The sequence below is a fragment of the Manacus candei genome, unplaced genomic scaffold (assembly GCF_025592945.1).
Source record: "Manacus candei isolate 608988 ecotype Guabito, Panama unplaced genomic scaffold, ASM2559294v1 h1tg000033l, whole genome shotgun sequence".
Classification (NCBI taxonomy): domain Eukaryota; kingdom Metazoa; phylum Chordata; class Aves; order Passeriformes; family Pipridae; genus Manacus; species Manacus candei.
In genome coordinates this window covers 10138903-10164690 of record NW_026138081.1, presented here as the reverse complement: position 1 = coordinate 10164690, position 25788 = coordinate 10138903, and the positions used below count along the sequence as shown (strand labels likewise).

Genomic DNA, 25788 nt, shown 5'->3' with positions numbered 1-25788 from the left:
GTTAAATGCAGTCTAAATGCATTTAAGTTTTATAGACAAAAGCATAACTTCAGTATAACTCACTGAATCCTCTGAGAATGGTTCTCATATTGGGCTCATCTCCTCTTTAACGGCTTGCCATGGGGACAGAGTGCAAAATAAGTGAGAAGATGCTGTTAAGTCTGGGGGAGAATGAGGAAAAGAGGAAGCAATTACTATTGAAGTAAGCACATAAGGATTCCTGAAATCATTTGGAATGGAGAACACTAGGTGACAAGCAGGCCCAACAGTAAATGAGATATATCAATGTATTCAAAATCTCTTTTGAAGAAAAACGAAGAAAAAACAAATAGTCTATTCAGGAGAAAGAGGGAATTCAGGAAAGGCAGTTGGGAGCTGGTGTGAGCAGACAGCATGCTTGGAAGAATGAACTGTCTCCATAAATGTATCCGTATGAGAGAGAGCATAACCAGGAGGTTATGTATACTTCACTAAGAACAAAATACTGACAGTTATTTCTGAAGAGTCATGAATCATTGACATTAGACATAGAAACACCTGTAGTGCTGCTTAATCTTCAAAAGAAGTGGGAGTGTTTCAGAGGACTAGAAAAAGCAAACGTGGCAGAGTTATCAAAAATGGAAAGGAGTGATCTTTGCAGTTTCTACTTAGTGTATTAAGAAAGCAACAGATGGGATTATGTGCCCCACAGACTGTGTCAGAAGAAATGATAGAATCGTGAACAGCAAGCAGCTTTGGAAGCTTTCAAAGAATAATTCGTGACAAATAAGCTTTCTTTAGATGAGTTTAACTAAGCTATGAATGAGGAAAATTCAGTAAGTGTAAAATATATCTGATTTAGGCTTTTAGGGAACCTCTGGCATAGCTGCATGAATTGAAGGCTACTAGAATTTATCATAAAGGAGAGTACAGGAATACCACTGCATGAAAATTAAATCTTAAGTTTTTGAAGGAGGTTTTTTGTTTTGTGGTTTTTAGTGGTAGTTTTTAATCTCGTCATTTTTTCATCATTAACAACAGTTTTATACCGACTGTGCTCTAAGTACAAGTTCTGGAATAAAAGTCTGTGTTGTAAACTGGCCAGATGATAAAGTTGAGCTGGTAAATAACTCCTTGCTAACTATCTCTGTAGATAAAGCCTTGAAGAGGTGAAATCTTACATTAGGCTTTTTTTTTACCCATTTATCGTGAAGAAAGTTGGTTTGTAAAGATAATTTAAAGGCTCAGGAATGATGTAAACAAAACATTAATGGAAGTAAGGTGGACATGTAAAGTCATTGGGAAACCAACTTAAATGACTGCTGAAGGTCTTGGCAACTGCATGTCTGAACCACGCTGGTAAATGTAAAAGCTTCTAAATGGCAGTTGATTAAATGACAGGTAAAGGGATTGGTTTGGAAAGTTTGATTTTGATTTTAGAAAGATGCAGATAGTATTTTACAAATGTTAATTAAAAGATATTACTACATTCAGGTCAATTTATGAGTGCCAGGAGCTGCTAATTTCTGGAAGTGTACCATTCCTTTTCTGAAATGTGTAGTCCAAAGCAGGCAGCTTGATAGAGCAGAGATTTTAAGAATTGATTCTGGCTCCCTGGGAGCTGCCTTTTAAAAAAGAAAGGACAACCTGCGTAAGTTACTGAATTTTTTTCCCTCCTGTCAGATGTCTGCTTTGATGAAGCTCAAGAAAGCATATGAAAAGGAATCAATGCCTGAGACATCTCCTAGCATAAGGAGAATTGTCAAAAATATTTTTGTACTTGAAACCATCTTCTAACCAATACAATGCTCTTCATGTGACAGTTCAAGTGGTGGTAGAAGCTATATTGATTTGAGTTTTTAAGATGCTTTGGAAGAAAAGTCCAGTGTTGCAACCTCTTAGAAGAGAGTTGATTTGTTCCAGTAAATATCACTGTCCTTTTCAGAGGATGAGATTCATAGATGCATAATCAGTACGAGCTGGAAGTTTGAGTGGGGTAGGATTTGAGTCTTTCTCCATAAACCTTGCTGGTGTGCTAGGCTAGCAGGATATTTTTAACTGTCCCTTGAACTTGTTAGAAATTCAGGAAGTGATTAAAAGGAATGTTACTGCATTTTGAGGTTTTTTTTTTATAGCACAAGTCCTATGAGGAGCAGCTGAGAGTGCTGGGGTTGTTTAGCCTGGAGAAAGAGGAGGCTCAGGGGAGACTTCATCACTCTCTACAAACACCTGAAAGGAGGTTGTAACCAGGTGGGGATCGGTCTCTTTTCTCAGGTAACCAGTGACAGGACAAGAGGACACAGTCTTAAGCTGCACCAGAGGAGATTTAAGTTGGACATTAGGAAGAAGTTCTTTACAGAGAGAGTGACTGGACGTTGGAATGGGCTGCCCAGGGAGGTGATGGAGTCACCATCCCTGGAGGTCTTTAAGAAAAGACTGGATGTGGCACTTAGTGCCATGGTCTATTTGGCAAGGTGGTGTTGAGTCTTAGGTTGGACTTGATGAGCTCAAAGGTCTTTTCCAACTTAGTTGATTCTGTGATCATAAGTTTGAAATGTAAAGTTATGTCTTTGAGATGTAAATAGCAAAGGGGAAAAGTGAAACAAAGGTGAAATAAACATACATCTGTGTCTATAAGTAAACATCTATATATGTCCATGTGTGTACGTGTGTTTTAAATATATATTAAAAATACATATATGTCCTTAAGACCAAGCTGTCTCCGATAGAGTCTTTTTTTTTTTTTTTTAAACTATGCGGTCTGAAAAATTTATTTTTGAGTGTGTGTGTGTTAGTTTTGTTTCTGCATCTACTGTCTGTGGTGGTGCTATATTTGAATAACCTAGGTCAGCAGTGAGGGGGGGAGAGCATTTTTTTTGAAGTTCCCTTGGATTTAGAATGAATATTCTGATGTAGACTGCAGCAGTATTTCTCAGTGGCCTTGCTGAACTTTTTTAACGTCAGCTTGGCTGTTCTGTCATTCTGCACAGTTTCCATATGTACTGACCTCAAAAACAACCTGCAGAGGAATTAAATAAAGCTATCATCAAAGAACACCTATTTTTATTTAATAGAAATATTCAATAAGGTGCTCACAGACTGCATGTATAAAGCATCACAGAGGTGTTTGGTACAAGTGTCTCTAGAAAAAAATCTAAGTTGCTAGAAAGTATTTTATCCCTCACACCTTTGTCTCTGTGTATGAGACTTAAGCTTCTTATGTTGTGTTTGGAAATCCTTTCCACAGTCTATCCAGCGTGCATACCATGTATTGTCAGGAAGCTGAATCTGGTGTCATGTCATCCCTTGTGTCCAGTGTTTATTGCCTACCCTTTCATGTTCTTCTAACAAGCAGCATAATGTTTTTTCTTCTGGTGTCCTGCATAATTTTAGAAGATTAAATGTTTGCAAAACTCATTCTTCGTATCCTTCTGTAAAACTCTCCCTTGGTGTGATATTAGCAAAAAGGAAAGTTTCAGTGGTTACTCTGCTGGACTGCTGAGATCACTGTTGATGTTTTCCAGTGTTCCCTTGTTTGCTTGTTGCTTTTCTTTCTCTATGTGCACATATTATGCTGTAGACTTATTTTTAGGTGTGCACAGAGGCTTTGGCTTATGGAAAAGGCCAAAGAAGAGAACAGCTCCTCATTTATGAGTGTACTTCTGTAATGTCTTGCTTTTTTATACTTGGCCTATTTAAGTCTTATGGGGAGTAGAGAGAAGTGCTCTGTTTGTACATCAATGCCTTCTACTTCATGTAAGCATGAAGAGATTTAACTCATTAAACAGAGCATAAAAGATTCAGGAGGAATTAAAATCAAACTGAGTACGTGATTCCCCTTACCCTTTTGCTGCTTATTGACTTAGGTGTTTATAGCCCTGTACCTGTAGTCTGTTTGCTGAACTTGCTGCTTTACCAACATAGCAGTCTGGTAAGGTGCAGGGACCTTACCTTGGGGAAGTTGCTCTCTTTGTGTCTACATGACTTCTGATTCCTTCCTTCTTGCCACCTTCTCTTTTGCTTACTTGCCCAGAATGTATGGTGGAATTAGAGATTGAATGTTCTTGATGGGTGTCTGCAGCAAAAGCAACGTTAATACAGTCTGCCCTTTGAGGTATTAGTGCGCTTTTTTCGTGGTGCTTTAGAGAGCAGTCTCCAGAAATGCTATTAAATGTAGTTTTCCATTGAAATATGATTTTAGGGATAGTAGCAGAGCACTTTATCAGACCTGGTGTGATTATTTGCTGCCCCTGTTGTTGTGGATGTGAAATGTATCCATATATAAGCAAAATCTTATTTCCAGTATGTTTCCACAGGATCAGCACAGCTTTGGAAGGAAGAAAAAATAAAAAGTCTTCTATCAATCATATTATCAGAGATGATAACGGAGTTGCATTTTTGTCACTGTTATATTGTAGCACAGTGAAACTGTGATATTAGTCATTATAAAGTTAAATGTATCTTTGAAAGTCTTGGTGGCTGAAGGTGAGGTCCATTGTAAAATGAATTTAGTTTGAAACTGTTCTGAAGATGGGCAGACAGGCCACCTCTCTTTGAGATTGCGAATGAGTGTGTATATGTATATGATTATCCCCTAGAATTCACTGTTCATTTGAGGTATTTTGTTTTATTTTTTGTTTAAAGCTGTTCAGACTTTTATTTATAGATTTAAAATTAGGACTGCTCTCTCCATTATCAGTCTCTTGGCTGTGGTGCCTTTACAGGAAATGAGAATGTATTTTCATGACTGAGAAGTACCAGGCTGGTAACTTGAATAAAAAAGAACAAAATGAAACACATATATGAAATGGGAAGAGAGGAGAAGGGAGCTAGAAGGTAAAGGAATAGACATCTTATACCTAACTTCCAGGACGGGGGCACTGTTGTCATCTCCCCTTCTCTCCTCAAATAAGAATTTGAGTCTAATCCAAATAAGGCTAATAAAATGATAAATTAAGTATCTGAGGTGTCTGGATATTAACACTGAGTAACTGTGTCACAGAAAGCGTATGTAAGAAGCTGTGGATATAGACAGGGTAGGAAAAGAGAGTGTGTTTTCACCAGTCTAGTATCAAGAGAGTAGTACTGGTGTATGATAACTGATGCAAACAAAGGCATGAAAGAGAATTAAGAGTTACTTGCAGAGGAAAGTTTTCCTTTCAGGTGGGATGTGAGGCTTCTGAAGCTCCACTTAACATATATGTAGTGGATCTGATGAAATTGCTGCTATCCCTGCCGTTTAGATTACCAAGTAGTCAAACAAAAGCTGTGAAACCTTTTTTTCTCCTGCTTGATACTCCATGGTACTCCATAGGTACCATCAGAACAACACCATCTTCCTACGATGTTTATGTGAACACTGCTGCTGTTTGGCATTGTAAGCAGAGTTCACATTGTGGCTGGGCTTGGTTCTTATAAGTAATGCTTGCTGGGCTTAGTTGAGTGAACTGGTAATAAATGAATCGATGAGCTCCAGGGACTACTGAAAGCAAATATCCCTGTGCTGTGGATGAGCTTTTTGTCTATAGGTACTAAGTAGTGCTTCTGTTTGCACAACAAGGGAATCACATAGGAGTGTAGTGTATAAGGGGAAAATTACTTCTACTTGCTTTCTTTATTTACTCTGTCTTACTCATGGATAAAATGCAGTCAATTTTGTGATATGCTGTTATTGACCTGGCACTTGGAGTTCAAAAGGAAAATTTGGACTGGCTGTCATTCTGTACTTGTGTAATGAGTATCTGCATATCTTCTCTTGCTCAGATTGTCTCCTGCTGCATATTATGCTCAGAGGATGATCCAGTATCTTTCCCGGAGGGACAGTATTCGACAACGCTCTATGCGATATCAGCAAAACCGTCTCCGTTCTTCCTCCTCCTCTGCTTCCACTTCAGAGAACTCAAGCCCATCTGTGGAGGGAAATGATCTGGAATTCGAAGATTTTGAGTAAGTGTGCATGCTGCCTTGCCCTCCTGCTTGACTCTGTGGTCAGCACAGGAATACTTTCTGATTTCCTCCTGTTTACCAATCAAAGATGCCTTAGGCAGGTTAAGTCAATCAATAATTAGAGTAGTGATTGCTACAAATAGATCTTGTAATATCTATTATGAAAATTAAGGATGCTGTAGGCTACCTTCAACACATCAGATTTAGAAGACTGGTTAAATAAAGAAAAGGAGAATCTTTTTCTCCCATTGAACAGATGGGGAACCAGGAGTTTCCTAGAGCTGTCAAATCTTGAGACAGTACAGGAACCACTAAGAGGCTTTGCAGGACTTAGTTCTTTGGTCTAAGGCTGTAGAAGACAGTCAGACATGTCCCATTGCTTTTACTTGATCTGTCTTTTTGACTTTGTCAAATTAGCTCAAGTTCCTGTGATTGGGTTGGGTTTTTTGTTTGTTTTTGTTTTGTGTTTTGCTGTTTTTGTTTTTTTGAGTTTTTTTCTTTTTTTTTTTTTTTTTTTTTTTGTGTGTGTGTTTGGTTTTTCTTTTTTTTTTTTTTTGGCTGGTTGGTTGGTTGGTTTTGAGGGCCTTGAGGGGGTTGATTGTTTTTGTTTGTTTATTTTGGTGGTTTGTGGGCTTGGGTTTTTTTTTAAGATTTGGTAATAGTGAATCTGTGTTAAGGCTTAGTTTCCTAGAAGGAGATAAAAAGGCCTCTTGTGTCAAAGTGAGGACTTTAGATTAAAATCTATTTTGAATCCAATGCAGAAAAGAGAATATGACCTTTCTAGCTGTCTTCAGTGATTTCCTTTTCCTTTTAAATATGGTATTTTCCCTGGATACTTTTAAGTATTTCACTGATCTTTTTTCCCCCCTTTGTGCATATTGCAATTAAAACACAGGGTAATTCTGAGCATGGTTGTAGCAGTAGTCTGTGATGGTAGTGTAGCAGGGAGGTGTGTTTGATGGGAGCTGCGAACTCCACAAAAATCCAGACTGTTTTATTGCAGTTGCCAGCAAAGGATGCTATCAACTTACCTGCCATCTTAACTTGCATGGTCACTTGCTGCAGTGGCACATACTTGAGATGGCATGTTGTTAAAGCTCCATGTCCTTTCTGTCAGGGTGAAATCCCTTTAGAAGGACATTAGTAACACAAGCTATTCCCAAAGCAAGATATCAATCCCTTTCTAAGGGGTGGTAGACTTTTTTTCCTTAGAAAGTTGTTCTGGGAAGCTGTCACTTCATACTTCAGCAATTAAATATTCTGAAGTATAGGTTGAGTGAATGTTTTTCCCTGTCATTGTGGCCTTGTTTGGGTAAAATGTAAATGAGGGGAGATAATGCAAAAGAGTCAGTGCCTAGTAGCTTTTCTCAGGCAGCTTTGCGGTCTGGAAGAGCAGAAATGTGGTGGCTGCTGGGCCTGTTTTGTGAGGTGGGTGTGTTGCAAGCACAGACCTTCCTATTTCCATTATTCCATTTCATCCATCTGTGGTGACTTGTTCTGCTGGAAAAATAAAAGATGGTAGGTTCTTCGTTCACAGAGCCAGGCAAATGCCTGCAGAGAAGCATGCTCCCCTGCAGATAATGTTCACACAGTAAGAGCACCCAGTCAGGGAAGCAATCCAATCAGCTGTGCTAAGGTTATATTTCATACTGAGCAAAAAGAAGTGTTTATTCTTTAATGTGCAGTGGCTGAATTTGGTAGTTGAATATTTCATGTTGAATTCTGGTCTGTGCATTCAAGACCTGCTGTCTTTTTCCTTCTCTGCTTCATTATTTCTCCTGGCTGATTAGAGAGAGCTGCTGTGCGGGGGTCCTTAGAGCAGGAACTTGTCTTGTGACTCATTTGATTTCTTCTGCTGAGACTTCACAATTAAATCTCTTACACAGAGATCTTGCTTCTCCTTTTGGCTCCTGTATCCCTCCTTCTGTACTTGCTTGCCTGTGCAGTCGTGTATTTCTTCATGTGTGTATTTCTTGCCCTGGTTTAGATGCTCTGTCTTCTCTGCTTTTCGATCTGATATAGGACAGGGAGTTGCTACTGTAGCTGTCTGCAGCTCATGCTTTTCTCCTGGAATCTAGTGATTTATTTTTTTTTTTACATAGAAGCCAAAGCAAATTGCTTTGGTGCTTTATCTTTTTCTGTTTAATGTATTTGGTAAAAGTCCTTTCTTTTCCCAGAGATTAGGAGAAAGATGTAAGGGACATTAAACACCAGTTGGTTTTACTATTCCTAGAGCTCTAGGCAAGGAGTGAGCCCTGTGCTTGTGCAGAGTGCCTGGGAGATGAGTGTTTCTCTGCTCTCATCTTTTGTGGGATTCTGAGGGTCTTTTTCTCCTGAAAGATCCATTTTGTATCTTTTCAATTTTGTTTGGTGAATGACCTAGTAAGGGGCATGAAAAACTTGACCTATGCACTGTTTGTGTGTATATGGCCTCTAAATTTAAATTAAGGCCTCTCCTTTGTCTCAGTCTAAGGGTGAATTAATTCATAAATATATTTAATTTATGACAACAGTAGTGTTGGTATAAGAATGTGAAGTAATGGTTTTTACAGGTATTAATAATATTGTTCTTTTACATCAGCTTTTGTGAAAAGGAGAGGAGGGAGGAGACACACTATACCTGTGTTTTTTGGTCTAATATGATGTTCTTTCTCTACACATGCTGCCTGTGTTTAAGCTGTCACTGTTGTAATCTTACTGCTTATTGAATGCAACTGTCAACTGTAAACTTAGTCATGTCTGCATGGAAGCATTTAATATAGTTTGTAATATATATACAGATTGAAATATTAGGGTTTTAAGGTTAGCTTTAGCAGAATCCTAAGCTAAAATTAAAAGGGTTTCTGAATTCTGGAATGATAATCTCTGAATGGAGAATGACATCCTTTTAGTCTTCCAGCACAACTGGTAAAAACAGATTCTTTGTAGACAAGTCCTTTCAAGTTCTTATTCGAGTGTCTTATGTTTAAATCACATAGTAAATTTAGATTTTTAGTGCTAAATTATTTTCTTTTGACTTTTTCAATGATTTTGACTGGATCTCTTCTAGGCACTTCCTTAGTCTAGAACAGCTTTTTGGTGCTGAAGACTGTTGGTGATGCTTCCAGGACTCCTTGGATAGTGCAATCTAATTTTTTTTCATTTGTAATTCTAAATTTGTCACCATAATAACAATGTGAAGGTGTTTCTGTAGATGAATTTTGGCCATCTATGTCCCTTTTTGTCTGCAGTAAGTGAGGGAACAAATACAGAAACACAGGTTTCTTTCATCTGTCAGACTGAAAAGCAGATACATGGGGCAGTGCAGCAGCTCACTGTCTGAAAGCCTGACTCCAATCCTTCACTACAGTTCTGTAAAGGCTTTCAAGCTAAGGCTAAAGGTGTGACTGTGGCTGACTCTGTCTGCTTTTGAGAGAGAGGTGCCTGGTAGAATATAGATGTGAAAGAACTTGGAGATTACACTCTTAATGTCTGCAGCTTTTCCCCATTTTATTCTTTCCTTTTTTCTTTCTTCCCAGCAGGATCTGTGCTGGAGTGGATCCATTCAGTTGTGCATATTGTCACAGGCTAGGAAGGTCTTTATTGTGTCTTGAAAACAAGAAGGGCTTTACCACACAGACTCAGTATTGTTTTGGTGCTTTATCTTTCTGATTTCTTTCAAGACACCACTGAGCATCCGGACAGAGAATATGACAACTGTAGGCACTGTTTTCCTGAGACCATAATGGGCATTCTGGTTTTGTGGAAGCAGGCTCTTGCTTTTCAGGGGTGATTAATCATTTAGGGAAAGCTTACAAGATTCAGGGTGGTGTTATTTGGCTTTATTTGTCACCTTAAAATCCTTTTGTGTAAGGCATGTTCTGGACTAGGCATCTTGCAAGGGTCTCCTCATAAGTGCGTAAGATTCATGAGTATCCGCCATACCTACCTTCTGCCATTTTTGGTTGCTTTATTAACGTTATCATGGCAAGTCCTGCCAAATCTAAGTTTCTCCAATAGCCTTGTCTTGAAAGATTTTAAGATCACAACTTTACAGGTGACTACCACTGCATTAAAGCTATGAGTCTCGTTTCCAGTTTCTTGTGTGGGTTTTTCATTAATTTTGAAGAATAGTATGATAGTGTTCAGTTTGGGAGTCTCTTTTGTGTCACAGTGCTCCACTTCAGGCTGGCATTCTGGTTTAACTTTTTTATGTATTAAGGAGAAAAGTGCATGTCTGATTGGACATTCATGTGGCATATCCAGGCAGTCATCCTTCCTTTTGGAAAGTCTTCATTTAAAGTACATTTTGTTGTTAGCTTCTTTAAGAACTTTGACTGGTACATTGATATCTGACAATACTAATTAGGAACTGGCTGGATGCAATTGTGTCTGAACTAACATTATGCACTGAGAAAGGAGACAATGGCTGTGGCAGTGTGGCTACTCAGTAGTGTGTGCTTGGGTAATAGATTTGGGTTTGGACTCTGTTCTCTGCATTGCTCCTCAAGTGGAGTGGTAAAAGTGAGTTTTGAGGAGGGAGTTGTGTGTCATGGTGAGAATAAGCATGTTGTTTGCTTAATGGCTGAGACAGAAAGATTTTTGGAAACTTTGAGAGAGGGGAGGAAGAGGTTGGAGACTGACAATTATTTCAGTCATTTCTTCCTTACCCTTGTGCAGGAAGTCTATACTTGTGTTTAAATCCAGTCTCTACCTTTTCAGTCTGACTATATCATTGTTTACTAGAGACACAGCACAATGGGAGCACTAATCTCCAGAAATGTAATCAGTTCATAGTGCACCTGCTGATTTCCCTTAGCACACCAACTACTAAGAGCACACGGGTAGAACTTGGACTCTTTGTACCACCAGTCGTGGTCTTTACTGCCCTCCTTCACAGCTGTCCACTGTGCACTCATGTATTTCAGTTTCTGCAAAAGAAACTCCTTCAAGTAGGAGCCAGGTTTTCTTGGCAGGAGAAAGGAGAGATAGGAATGGTTAAAGTTTTTTTGTGAGTCTTTAGGTATGGAGCTTTTGATCTACAGGTCCAGAACAGTGAGACAAGCTTTGTCATTGTGGAGAGAGGAATCCCAGAGGTAAAGAAAGAGATTTACTCTGTAAGGGGACTGTAGGTTAAGCTGATGCCTCAGGATGAATGGGATGCCAAGTGTTAAGCTCTGATAGGGTAGATAAGAGAGATGACTTGATCAGTGGTAGCCTTTTGGTATCCAAACCACAGGGTTTCTAAAAGCAATTAGGCTGGGTTTTTTAATTTTTCTCCATGCTATCCTGATGTTTACATTTGAAGTTAACATCTCACAAAAGTGAGATGGTTAAAATAGAGACACCTGGATCTTGCACCTAGAAAAGAGTGAGTGCTTCATTCTAGTTCCAAATCAGTCTTTCTCTGAAGCAGTTAATCCTTGGCATTTATGGGCTAGTGCTGCTGTTTCTCTTGACCAGGTGATAAATCCTCTCATATGTGATGCTTCTCTGAAACACTTGATCTTCTGAAGTGTCATTTTTAATCTTGTAAATATATTTTCCCCTGAACAGCCCTCTGAGAGGTAATGAAGGAGGGGGGGGGTTGTTTCCCTCTGGTCAGCAGAGACATTAGTAACTCAGTATGCTGTTTTGTAGGACATTTTAGCAGATAAATAGATATATGTTTTCCCTGGTGTTCCTTTCAAACAGCTCCTCCTGAAAGACTGGCATTTCAGTCTTCAGAAGGATACAGAAAGGCACCATGTCTTGGGTGACTTGTCTAACTTCTTTATCAATTACTGTGTTGAAAAGCTATTTTTCTAGTTGCTGTCTCTCCAGCTGGCCAGAATTGCTCTTTGCAATTTCTCTAATACTTTTATTCTTCAGGGTTTTTTTGTTTTCAGTGCTTGTGACTTTGCTCCACAAATTTAATGCCAGGAATGGCTTTTCATGTAGCAGTTGCTTCTTTTTGCTTAAATGTTCTTGCTTCTTGTTGTCCCCTTCAGTTCTGCCTTAAGTACTTCTCCTTCAGTAATGATCATATCCTTCAAAGATGGGTATATACATTTACATTTATAACTTTTAAATATAATTTAAAAGAATAATATAATAGTAATTTTAATGTCTATGGATGTCAATATTTGTATCCTTTTTGATAGGACCAGTGTTCCTGACTTGCTTATTTGTATCTACTTTTGAAAATAAATCTCTGCTTAGATGAGTCAGTTGTCTTGAATGTTTTGTCTTCAACATAATCCTGCTTTTAGCTGAGATACCCTTGTCCTCAGAGCCATAAGTAGGGTAGTCCTCTTTTCCTGGGTTGAGTTTACAACTTCTCCAAGACTTGAGGACTTTGAGTAAAGTAGCATATAATGGATGGAAGCTTTATTTTTGAATAAGAGACTAGTCTTCCTGATCCAGGGGATGTTATTTCAGCTACTATGTCTCTGTGCAGAGTTACAATTACTTGCAGCGTGGCTTTTCTTTTTGTCATCTAAGATACCTGTATCTCACTGAAACAATCAGAATGTCAGGGTTTTATTTATTTTGTGTTTGCGTTGCTATTTTGAGGCTTATTTCCTTGAAATACCCTCTTTTTTTCCTAAATTAATTTTTACTAGATGCTCAGGATCTTGCAGGATCAGACAGAGAAAAAAACCCAAATGTTAACATCTGGTATTTGCTGCTCTTCTCAGTGGTAAAACTAGTACTAACTTCCTGTTATAGTGTTCCCAACACTGGATGTTCCCTTACCCATCAGGGTGGTGCTGGAAAGCAGCTGATGCGTTCTTAGAACCACCAGCAAATGTAACGTTCCTTTCACCACCTTTTTGTATACCCTTTGTAAAAGGTAGCACACACTTCATCTTATAGTTTTATGCAACTCTTGTAAGTACTTCCTTTTAAGGGTATGTATCATCTGTTTTCATCCAAATCAGCAGTGAATCCTGTGAGGTCAATTGCAAGATTTCAGGATCTGTTTCTGCTTTAGTATGGCCAGTTTCATATGACATCTTCCAGGTACCCTCTTTAGAGGATCTGCTGTCAGACTTGACCTACTTCTAGAGCCAAATGAATTTGCGTTTTCTGGTAACCTCCTCTGAGTTCCTGATGGGATCTTTGGCCTACTCCTGCCCTCTATCCTCTGAAGTAACCTCCTGCAATTTAAAAAACTTTATAGCAAATAAATACAGATACTTAGCATTTTCTCAGTACTTCAGACATCGAGGGTTTTTCTGCTACGTGAACATGGTGTAACTGAATCCAGTGTCAACCTTTAAGAATATTAGTAGATGCCACTTGACCAATTATTTAGCATTTCTGTTGTATCTAAGTCCCTAACCTCTGCAATAGAAATTGATTTAGTATTTTAAATTGGATTGCATGAAACATGATAAAATGCTGAAAATATGGAACAGTTGGCTTGGTCTGATATAATTTGATTCTTCTGAACTTGCATGGCTTACTGGTGCTGGCTCTGATTAAATGGCTTTTCAAAATGGTCATTGTTGACCTAATTCTTTTGGCAGTGTAGTCAGTGGGAGTTTTAATATTGACTACAATGGAAACAGTTAGACCAACAGATTGCATTAGAAATCCCATGCTGTGTGTTTAATTTCACTTCCTTATACAACAATCACTAAATATTAAGATGAATTCTTGCCAAGATAGAAAAGCAGAACATGGCTTTCTTTTTGTCTTTGCTGTCTTCTGTATCCACTGTTATTAATACAGTAGCCAAGTTACCAGATGAAAAAGTGTCTTTTTCTCCAAACTGTAGGACACAAAATTTTGTATTTCCAGCTCTGTTTTCAGAGCTGACATTGCTGCTCCATTAAATTTACATTGGTCAACTTTTCTTTCAAGAAGCAAACAAGACAATCCTAGAGGATTTGGCTGTCTTACCCAGTCTAGGATAAACTTTCATCTTTCTTATGCCCTATTAAATATCCATAAATCTCCTGAATGTTTGGTAATAGCTTTCTTTCCATGCTCTGTTGTATTTTAGTGTTAATACTGTTTCTCTCCTACCAACTGTTATTCTCCACATCGCTGTTTTGATTTGTCCCACAATGGTATCTGAACAAATGATGAATAACCTGAATTTTGAGCCAGATCCTTGAAGTTGTTTTGACCATTTGTTGGTTCTTGCAGATTTTCAGCTGAGACAAAGTAGTCTGTTAATAGAGTATTAAGTTTCCCTTGTCACCTTACTGTGGCGCATTTTTGTTTAATTTACTTTTGCAAGGTTATTGAGTTGCTTTACAGAAGAGGCCTTTTTTATGTAGACACACACACGCACTGAGGGATTTGCCTTCTACTTTTGCAGGTAATGTTAATTAAACTATCCACTGAGAATCATTAGCTAATGACTCTATAGGTAGTTGACGCTAAATAGAAAGTAGAGCATTAGAGAACTTTGAAAACTTCTCCTTTCTTGCTGGAGTGCTTCACGCTGGCACTGCAGTGTGCTAACATCTGCTCTCCTCCCTCTGTCAGCAGGCTGTGTGTGGTACAGAAATAACACAAGTGCCACCCATCTTCACTGATCTGTAGACGTTTTTTTATTTTCCTTTTTAAAGGGTGCAGAAATTATCTTCAGCTGGCATTGGGGTAATATCTGCTGTTCTAGTTTTTCAACGCTAGGCTGGACACTCTTGCATGTAGTTGTTGAGCATGGGAATTTGGGTATAAATGGCTCTGTAAATTAGTAATTCAGAGTAATGTTTAGTACTGTTATTCTTTGCCTCAGGGAAGTGTATCTTACACTTCCATTTACAGTAAATAGGAATTCTAGCATTCTTGAAGGATAGCCACTGTTTCTTATTCTCTGCAGTTTGAGTTATAGGGCAGTGGCCATTGGGGTATGGTTTTTAATTTATTTTTTTTTAGGGGATGTTAAAAATAGATGACTTTCTTTTGAATCAGTAAAGGCTATCTGGTGTTATGGTGAAAACTGAAGAAAAGCCTAGTCTATATTTTTTCCCTTTTATATTTTTTTTTTTTTAATTGGGGGGAGGTTGTATGCACAGTGAATAGGGCAGTGCAGGACAGACTTGTCACATCAGAAAGTCTCTCTGATTAGAAGATTTGTGTCCGAAATGTTTTTCTGGATACTAAGTCCGTTGGCTAGTGACATTTAAAGAAACTTGAACAGTTAGTTGCTTTAGGTCTCTTGATTTGGACTGTAGGCTTTTATCTTCTTTTGTTTGCTGGAGCTAATTCCTTGTTCCTTTTGAAACCTGCTGCAGAGAGTCTCTTCTACTGGAGAGTTCTGCAGGGGGTAGTCCTGCTGTTGTTCCTCTTCCTGATATTTGTCCATTTCAGGAGCATCTTCCACTTCTAGTAAATGTCCAAAGCAAATGCAAACCCTGAAAACTGTTTTGTTGCTTTTCTTCCAGGGTTGTTTCAAACTGCTACATAGAGTTTTAAAAAATGTATTTCTTGTGAACTTCTACTAGCTCTTACTGTGTATGGCAAGAACTGGAATATGACACTTCTTTTTGCTTTGGCTTTTTCTCTTTAGCAGGAAAAGTTGATATGTCAGCACTCGAGTTTACAGGATTCCTTCTGTTATTGATCCACATCTTAACTGATAAAAGAACAGCAGTAGCTTTTACATTTCTGACTTCAGGCACCATACTGGTTACACAGAAACCTGAGGGTGAGGTGCGGCTTTGGCTGTGAACTGCAAATGCTATGTATGCAGTGAGAGGAGAAATGGAAGCTTTGAGCTTGGATTCAGATTTGGTTTTGGTGAAATAGCTTGAAATGCTAATGACCTTTGCAGAACAACCTCTGCTCTTGTGTTCCTGGGTTCCTCAAGTGTGTGGGAAACAGCCACGTAATGGACTTTCTTCTCAGCCTACGTTTCTTGCTCACTAACTTTAAAAAAGCAAAACGAAAAAAGATTATAAAATGCACAGCTTGCTGGAGTGGGTTAGAAATGTGCTGCTAGTGCGTTGCATAAGGAATATTTAGTTTCCTAGTGATTTCTAGGCTCTTCAAGTAATATTCCCCCCACAACTGCTTGAGAAGGAGAAAAGGAGGGCTGCAATTACAGATGGAGATCTGGAATCCAGGGAGAACAGACTTGTTACGTCTGCAAGGTCGTACAGAGAGTAAATAGTGAACAGAGAAGAAAGCACTGCGGAGGTCTGTTTCAGAACTCCAGAGTCACTGATGGTGTTTCATTATTTTCCTTGCAGTTTTAGTGCTGTGTAATTACAGGTCCTCTTGTGACCTATGAATGCAATATCAGAAATTTTGTTTGCTGGGGATTCTGAAGGTCCTCCAGTTTGACCTCCTGCTTGTTGTACAGTTGTTAATTGCCAGAATCAGACTGTGTCAGCCATGGCTTTGTCTAGCTCCAGTCTTAAGACTTACAGGGATGGTAGCTCTGCAGCCTCTCTGCATAACCTGTTCAGCATTGCACTGCCCTTCCGGGGAAGACCTCCCTGTATCTGCTGTAGGACAAGAGATGTTAGACCCTTTTGCCTCATTTCCCAAGGCCCAGACAGTTATTGTTAAACAGAATGAGATGTTGTTAAGGAGGTGCAGTTTTGCCTCATACCACCAAACATTTATGATTTAACTGGAAAAGCTTTTGAAAGGTGAGATTATCTTGAGATCCACTTGAACTGGACCTTGAGGGAAAGAACACAGAAGAATAGTCTGCAGATTATGCTCTTTTACCTGTACTTCTGGGAACAAAAATGTGAAACTCGGCAGCTCTCTGACTAACAGAAAGTTCTCCTCAGGACTGTGGTGAGCTTGTTTTTTGCTCCTCCGGTCAAAATTCTAAGGTTTGTCTTTCATTTGTTCAGGTGCTGACATTGAGTCATTGACTCTCTGTGATTTTGTTGATACTTTTGAGACATTGTAAAACAATGAAGAAAGCTGTCTTTGAGGTTACCCATATGTAAAATTGTCAAGAGGATTTGGTATAGTTAGTTGTATGAATTTGGAACATTACAGAAGCATGAAAACTATTAAATCTCTAGCATGTTCAGGATGATAGGTGATGCTGTTGGGTTTTTGTTTTCTTGGAAAATATTTTATTCCACAGTATTTTTCATGTACAATAATTTTCTTTCCTTTACTGAAGGGACAATGGAGACCGATCTAGGCACCGAGCTCCACGGAACGCACGCATGTCTGCACCGTCGCTAGGGCGCTTTGTCCCAAGGTAAGGCATCTACACAGAAGAGTAAAAGGGTGTGGAAATCCTGGAGGTACCAGTTGCAGTACAGCTCTCTGGTGCTTTCAGATGGATTCCTTTTCTTGCGCAGGGCTGGTTTATCCTTGGTTTTCGATTTCTGGGACTCCTGAGATGGCATGTTAGTATGAGCCACTCATCCTGTGTCATTTGAAGGACAGCACGATCTTAGTGCTTCTTGCTTGCAGGTTGGAGCCATGATGTGAAGGCGGAATAGGAGAAGAAAAGAATCTGATCAGAGATTCTCAGCACAGTGTGCTGGTTTGAGATTAGGACGCTATTGTGGGAGGTAGAGGATTTGGTTAATGCTGATCTTTGCAGCCACATTGATCAGAGGAGGATCTAATCTGTAATTTGTTTTTTATTTGAAGCAGTGAAGCGGTTGGCTAAGCAGAGGATTCCAGCCTTCCCTCTACTATAGTCTGCTGGAATGTAGTCATATTTCCTCCAAGTAATTGCAGTTGCTCTCCAGGACTGTGTACACCGGGATGTCTTTCTCCGCGTAAGCTTACTCTCTTTGTTTTGCAGACGCTTTTTGCTGCCAGAGTATTTGCCTTATGCTGGGATTTTCCATGAACGGGGACAGCCTGGCCTGGCCACCCATTCCTCTGTCAACAGGGTTTTGGCAGGTAATGAGATTTCTTTGTTTGCTGTAGTCATGTATATATTAGTGGTATTTTTTCATGAATCTGAGCAGAAGAGGATTGATAAAGAGAAGTAATTCCAACTTTTGAGGTTCTATTTAAGTTGTCTGAAGCAAGAGAAACGACTGTTGGAGTGATGTGGTGAGCTGTCATTCAAGTGCTAGAGGATTGCAGATTCCATGCTTCAAGTATGTGTATAGGAGTGTCTGCATGAACTGGGGAGGGGTGCTGTTAACAATTCTCCCTTTATTTAACTTCCTCCCCTATTCCTAGATGTCTTTTTTTAAAAAAAAACCTGACAGACTAATGATCAGCTTGCTGCAGGTCCTTCTAATTGAATTATAGGGTGCCTTGTTCATGTTCCGGCTAGGAAGACGCACACAAGGCAATGCGGGATTCAATTAGGATCTTAATAAGTGCATATTAAAAAACTCAGCTGCCACCACATACAGCACACAGGCATTTGGGAGCCTCAGAGGGCAAGTGGAGGTGGGGTGAAGAGGAGGAGTATTGGCAGTCTGGCAGTTCATGAATGAGATGGTTATAGATGACACATATCTTGAGTGTGAGTCTTTTTTGGCTGGATCTAAGTTGCTCTGTAATTAACCCCAGTGCGGGGGAGTAATTCTGGAGCTTGGGGGAGAGCAAGAGATGATGTGTGGACAGGTAGGTTGGGATGTGGTTCTCTTCCCTCCTGTAGGTAATTACAGGACCACCACTGAAAGGAGTGTTGAAAGGTTTCTCAAGAAGCTGCATGACCCTTTTCCTAAGTCACAATCAATGCCTAAGCCATTTTTGATGGGATTTATCTAACTGTTCTTAAAAGTCTTCATTGGAGTTTTCCCAACCATTTTGGGGTGGAACTGTTGCTGGTTTTGTGTGGCTGATTTAATGTGGCAGTGGTCTCGTCTGACATCTTCCAGACTTTGTCTCCCTGGACGTTTTGATTTGAGTGCATTGTTCCTAGACCTTGCTGTTGCAGTAATAGTAAGAGCCCAGCCAAAGCCTAGCCTCCAAAGTACCTGTGTTTTTTTTTCCTTAGGAAACAGTGGAGATAGCCTGTAGTTTTAGCTGGCACGTGTACTTTCCTGTGCTTGTTGCCTGTGTGGGCTTTGGCTGTTGGCATGTGGAAACAGCACACTGGGAGATAATTACTTGCTGCCAGGCAACATTGCAGAACTCTTGTGTGGCCTCACTTTGCTGGAGACACCTGCCTTCTACCCTTCTCCAGCCCTCTTTGCAGTTTGCCTATTCCTTAGTGGCTGGGAAATAGCCAGGCTTTTTTGTCTTGCACTTTTTTGGGAATTTGAGCCCCAAGACACAAGTGCTTGTGGTTCCAAGAATAACAAAAGAAGGCAGGAATTGTAATCATGGGCATTTCAAAAAACAAGATCTATTTTTTCTGTGTGATCCTGTGCTGAGCCTACTTAAGGCAAGGTTTGTTGGCTTCTACAGTGTTGTAGAACCTCACAGTAAAGGCCTTTATTGACTTGAATTAAAATTTATTCTTCTAATGCAGTAGCTGCTTGTGTTATTTTTTAATGTTCTGTTTATTTTACCTATGCTTTCAGCTTTCAAAATGTTGGTTTTTTGTTTTTTACATTTGTGCTGAAAAACTTGTTCATGTGTTGTAGAAACCAGGAGAGTTGAAATTTTAAATATTAGGAGGAGGCATGAAAGGCAAAAACCAGAAAATGATGTTGCAATTATGGAATAACCAGAGAATTTCTCATGATCGTTATATTGGTCAGCAGCATTGTTGTTTTCACCATTATATTTCAGAGCCATTGAAAGTTACAGTGCGGATAGCATGCTTTCCTTCCTAGTTAGCCTGTGCCAAGTCTTATGGTAGCTCTTTCTTCAGTACCATGGTTGAAAAACCTCTACTCAAGCTCAAAAGTGCTTTAACCCTGACCTGGTAGTTGAGGGTGAGGTTGCCAGCCTTGACTGAGGAAAAAAATCTATCATGTATTTTCCTAAGGCTAATCTAAGCTTGAATGCCTTAAACTGCTTCATCCTACCATGTATCCAGACCGTAATTTCTGAATTATGTTTGAATGCAAAAATGCCAAATGTATTTCTTACGTAACCTATATGGCATTTGAGAAGAGATAGTAAAAGCCCTGTGTTCCTAACCTGACAGCTTTCTGAAAACTGACAGTAAACTTCTGTGGTCAAGTATGAGTGAGAGCTGCTGTTTGGGAAAATACAGCCAATTGCACTTCTTCTGTCCCCTGCCCTACTTACTGCTGTATGGGGAGAGGAAATCAAAGCAGCAGATGGAGATCTTGGTGTGTGAATTACTGTCGTGTGCTGACTAAATTTCTTAATGTCAAAGCTCTTGCTGTCAGGTTCTGTCCATGTTTACTTTCAGCTCTACTTTATGTGAACAGCTTTCTGTTGTTTAAGTGTCGTTCTCATGCAACTGTTACACAGACAATAGCTCCACGCTAGGGAAGACTGTCTTGTGAATAAATTCTTAGAGCAATCTGGTTTAATGAACTACTAAAAATTACACATCATCTAAGCAGGCAGGCTGGTACAGCAACACAGTAGGTTGGGCAGAAGGACTGACGTACCAGGCAGGGTTTAGGTCAGGATTAGAGTCCTTTGTACTAGTCAGGGGACTGGTGGCCATCCCTGTGCCAAGGCACTTCCAGGCGAAGCATGGGAAAGGTGGCAACAGATGGGTAGAGTAGGTGGGAGCTCAGGGAAAGAACGAAGCGATACTAGTCAACATGACAGACAGAGATATCTCCATGCCAGCAGCCTAATTTGCATGTAACACTGGAACAAAAACGCACCCCAGTAGCACCTTCCTGCCTGCCTCTTTATCTACTGGTGGAGTTTAGACCTATCAGCTGATATGATATGCTGCATCACTGTGCTTTCTGGCACCAAGTAAAACACCATGTGAAAATATGTTACATCAACATTGTTACCTTTAGCATTGAAACTTGTAATCACACCAAAAAGTGTTGGTAGTTTGACAAGTTATATTTTCCTATAAAGTCTGTGTTGATTGGCAGTAATTACACTGTCCTCCTTTAATCCTTTATTAACTGAGTCTTATATCAGCTTTTTCATTATTTTGTCTGGAATCAATGTCAGGTTGACAAGACTGACAGTCTCATCCTATTTCAACCTTTTAAAATACTGGTATAACACTAGCATATTTTTCAGCCTTCCATATTCCCCTTTATTTCAAGACTCATCAAAAAATCTGAGAGTTCATTTGGCAGCTCTTCTAAGGCTCTTGATAGTGTGGGCTGTAAGCCACCCTCTGCACTCTCCTCTCCTTGGTGAACTGCCCTAAGGGATGGCGTTGTGGTCTCCAAGGAAACATCCATACAGTAAAAGCTAGTTGAAGTGGTTGTTTGCTAAAGTGATGATGAAAGTAGTAAATACTTTTTGGCTTCTCACTTCTAAGCAGTGTTAACCTGTCCATGGAACACACAGCTCAGTATTGTGTTTACCACCTCCTACTCCTTTTTGAAATGTTTCTTTAAGCTGAATATTTCTGCCCTCTGTTTTGTTTGGGGAGTTTTGTGTGTTTATTTCTTTGGTTGATTTTTTTGTTAGTTTTGGTTTGGTCTTTTTGTTGTTGGGTTGTTGTTTTTTTTTTTTGTAATAAGTTATCTCTTTGTCCTAAGTCACACTGTGAGCAGGTCACTACTAAGTAATTTGATGGCCAAGTTCTGGGTATTTTTTGGTGTCTGGTAGCACAGACCAGGATGTACATTTTAAAATATTTGTAAAAGTCGGTAAATATGTTTAAAAAAAAAAAAAAGATGCACATCGTTGCCACTGAAGTGCTTGTGACCTCTTGTTCGCCTCTTTGAACTTTTGCTTCAGGCTTTATAGTAATTGACTGCTTTGGGATGGACAAAGACATGCTGATGGCATAGTGAAACAAAGAAGGCTTTAGTTTCAGTTCAGTGGAAGCTTGGTGGAAGAGAATCAGTGTTTGCCAAGGAACTTTGCAGGAGGCTTTAAAAATTGACACAGATGCCATTTTGTTGACATTGTTACTCATTAGGAGACATACAGATGAAAGCTTATGGTAGAGTTACCTAGCTTTGTGAAATGCTTCTGTCTTGCCTCACTTTGTTTTAATAGGCTTCTATTCAGTTCTGTGTATCTCAACAAACAAAATATTTTTATTTGTGTGGTCACAGGTCATGTTTGTCTGATCTGGCTTTGCCAACAGACTTTATCTGTTAAAATGCAATCCAACGCAGTTACACTGTCTTCCACCTCATGGGAAGATCCAAACTCAGCAGGGCGTAAGGGTTGAGTGATACAACACTCTACATTTACAGTTTCTGAGTGATTTCATTGTTATCTCAGGGTGATAGATTCAGACCAGAGACTGAACATTTACATGTAATCAAAGAATAAGCTTGATATTACAGATTTTTCCATAGCCCACACCTGTTCAGGGTATAACCTTCTGCAAGAGCAATAACGGTTCATCTTTGGATATCTCTGCTGGAGTTGCCAAAGCAAACTGTCTGAAGCTAAAAATCAACTGATCCCTTTAATGGGGATCTAGGATTTCAAATTGTAATGTTCAGCTGCTGTTTTCCCAAAATCACATAAGCTATCCCATTCTTCACAGCTTGACTCCCTGTGAGAATTCGAAGTCCGATGTCTTCAAGTGAATTTCTGTACTTCAGCCAGCAACTGGTAACACACAATTGTTAGAGCATATGAAGTTTCAACAGGATGAAAATTAGCTAAGGTGATGGATAAATGTTGTCATCCTCCTGGGACAGGATGATTTACTTGAGCACGTGATAGTTCTAGTAAGAATTAAGGTGATGGCCTGTCACCAGCCAAATTCACTAAGGTGCCTTCTGGTACATCCATTCCCGATCCATTCCCAATCACTCTAGCTGTGTTTAGGGTTAATGTTCACATACAAGTCAATGGCTCTAACCTGAAGCCAGTTAAAATGGGTATTGATGAACCTGTGATAGATGCAGTTGTAGAATTAGCCAAGTAACCTTTCAGTTCCACTCTAATGATGAAAGTGATCGTGACAAGGGGCTTCTTTGGTTGCCTTCAAAACCATATTGCAGGCAGATCTCTAGTTCCTGGCATTTTAGTTGTGACTGCCTCCTGTGGCTCAAGTCTTCTTGACCTAATCCTGTTCTGTCATGTACAGTGTCAGTGCACTATTAATTCTGTTTTGAGATGCTCCCTTCCTTCAAATGTGATGCACAGCTGTACAGAGTAGGACAGAGATGACTTGAGAGCTCCAGAGGGCCAGCAAAAGTTGATGGGAAAACACATTGCAGTTGTGTGTGATGTACCCTGTACTCTAATGTTTTTCACAGTAGGTATGTATTTTCTGTACAGTAACCTGAGATTTGAATGTTGTTCTGAATCTGTACCTTCAACTGTCTGTCACTGGCTTTTTGATATTAGCTTGCCTCTGCTTTTCATCCAAGACAACTATGTGAATTTGAATTAGTATCCTGATCTAATCGTGCTTTTCATAATAGACAGTTCTAGAATAGAATAATAGAATCAATGAATGTAGCCATGTGGCTTTCTATGCTACGTGTTTCTGCTATAAGTCTGTTTGGTACTGCTAAATATGGAAGGATGTGAACGTTTGAGTGACTTTATTCTTTGTGGTCTTTCTGTGATCTACGTCAGTGGACACTAAATGACATAAGAGGCTTAAAATATGCTTCGGATTTTTCTGCAACTTGAGAGCTATAGATATCTGTCACCTTCATCACAGACTTGAGAACGGTTTATAATTTCTGTGGAAGTGCAGCCTTTCATGCAGAAATGTAAGGAAAAAGAGGCTGTACTGCTGAATTGCAAATGCAGAAGCTTATTACAGGAGGGAGTGGTGGAAAGTGTCCCTTTATGGGACTGGTGAGAGGTATCCTCAGAGGTGTTATTTCAACACGGTACTTAAACTTCTGAAAACAGTAGAATTTTGGAAATGTGGAGTAGACTTTAATTGTGTGGCATCCTCTTATTTAAGTGTTCATTTAAAAATTTACTTCATGTGTTCCAATAATGCACTTGCAACCCATGACCCTTCATGAAGGTTAGCTGCTGCACCTCAGCTTGTTTGCCTTTGTCTCTCTCCAGCTGCTGGTTTCTTAGAGCAGCTTTCAGCCATGAAAGATTTTAATGTTGCTGCTCCCATCACAGTGGAGTATCTAATAAATAAAATGTCCTGGTAGTTTGGTGTCATAGATGCAGAATAAAGTTATATACTGTGAGTTAATTTTATCATAGCATTAGATCCCTTGTTGACTTGCACTTCATGAATTCTATAGCCATGGCTACAGAGTTATACTACATCATGATTGTGGTCAAAAAGTGAACTTCTTAGCGCACATTCTTCAAATGAAATCTCTCTCCTGGAAGATAGAAGTCAGTTTGTTAATGCTTAAAAAAAAAACCTAGAAAACAACTCATAATACATAACTTTTTGTGGCGACAGGTCCATCTTCATAGTACCTCAGTAATTTTTCCCTGTATTGCAAGACACCAGTGAGTTTGTTTTTTCGCCACTCTGTGCTTTAATTGGCAGTCCATCTGCCTCTTTTCTGCTGCTCTAATCTGTGTCATCCTCTGTCGTTGTACCGTGGCACAATGAAGGCTGATAGGTAGTTGATGCAATTAACATTTGAATGACCCACAGGCAATCTCTTCTGAAATACTAGTCCCGTGCAAAGACCCCCAGAAAGGTTCCTAAATTGGCGGCGTTGATTTTGATGCAGATAAATACTCCTCTGAGATAAAGAGAGTTTAGTTATGTCTAGCTAGATGTCTTCTGAAAGTGGAGGATAGATAGCGTTAAGAGAAAGCCATTAACATACGCATTTATGTGATGGAAAAGGTTTTATATGTTGTTTCCAGTTAGCCTTTCCCTCACATCATAAATATTAACTTCTGCAGTGAGTCTGAGCGGTTACTCATCCCGGTTTTGATGTCTGCTCCTGCTGTACACTGTCATATAATAAAAGCATAAACTGAAAGCATCAGGGTACTTTCTCTGCTGGAATGGAATAACTTTAATCTGGCTGTCTGCATATAATGCCCTGCTTGCTCTATGTCTCTGTTCACTTGCATCTTCCACTTAGCAGCAAACATGCTCTGTGGTCACAAACACTTCTCTTTTTACACCTGTGAACAGGTACAGTTTGAATTCTTTGGCTAGGACATTAGGAGTGCAAAGCACTAGAGACTGTAGGGCAGATGGAATGAACTTGCATCAGAACCCTTATGTTATCCCCTATTTGATTCTAGAGGCTTAAGTACTCTCAAGGCTTGAGTGATTCCAAAACCAGTTTAATTTCTGAAACAAATTTTATGTATCACTGTCTATATGGAAAGAACACCTATTCACACCTGAGAGCTTGAGATTTTCCATAATTCTCTTAAACAATTGAACAATAAGAGTGACCTTTAAAACCTGCTATTGCTCAGTTCTTTTTGTTCTTGTCTTTCCTTTATGCTTTTGTAACTCAAGCCATAGTTCATCACAATCTGCTAAGTCTGGGAATGTGTTAATTGAGAGGGGTAGGAGTCAAATGGAAATAAGAATCCACAGCTGTGTGCACTATGGGAGGTATTTACACTAATTTTTGGGGCATCTGACTTGTGAGGCTAAGCTTCCTGTATAGTTAGCAGAGGAAAAAAAAGCTTCAGCTCTGATTTACCACCTGAAGTGAGCTGAACTGAGGTGCTCTGAATCTTCAGTGTATTTAACACTGATTATATAGGGAGCTTCAGAAGAGTGCTTTTCTGGTGTGGATACCGCAGACGTCTGAAACTAGACAGGCTACATCCTGCTCTGATGGCTGAGTGCAGAAAGGATGTTACCTAGAAGAGGTCTTCATTCATCACTGCAATGATGGGTCAGAGTGCACCCACAGTAAAACTAGAAGAATTAAGTGATGAACCAGAAAGTTATGCTGCTATTCAGAGTGGCTTTCATAGACTGGGAAATGGACCAGCAAATTCTCATGAAGTTCAGTGAAGAGAGATGCTAAGTCCTGC

General features: G+C 39.5%; 1 protein-coding gene across 2 annotated transcripts in view; it reads left to right on the top strand.

The window, feature by feature from the left end:
* AMBRA1 (autophagy and beclin 1 regulator 1) overlaps positions 1-25788 on the top strand; it is a 129338-nt gene that overhangs the window by 32626 nt on the left and 70924 nt on the right. For both annotated transcript variants that reach the window (XM_051791618.1, XM_051791619.1), the window contains 3 exons: positions 5743-5925; positions 16997-17077; positions 17636-17736. In XM_051791618.1, coding sequence (XP_051647578.1) covers positions 5743-5925; positions 16997-17077; positions 17636-17736 — 365 coding nt within the window. The remainder of the gene's footprint in view (positions 1-5742; positions 5926-16996; positions 17078-17635; positions 17737-25788) is intronic.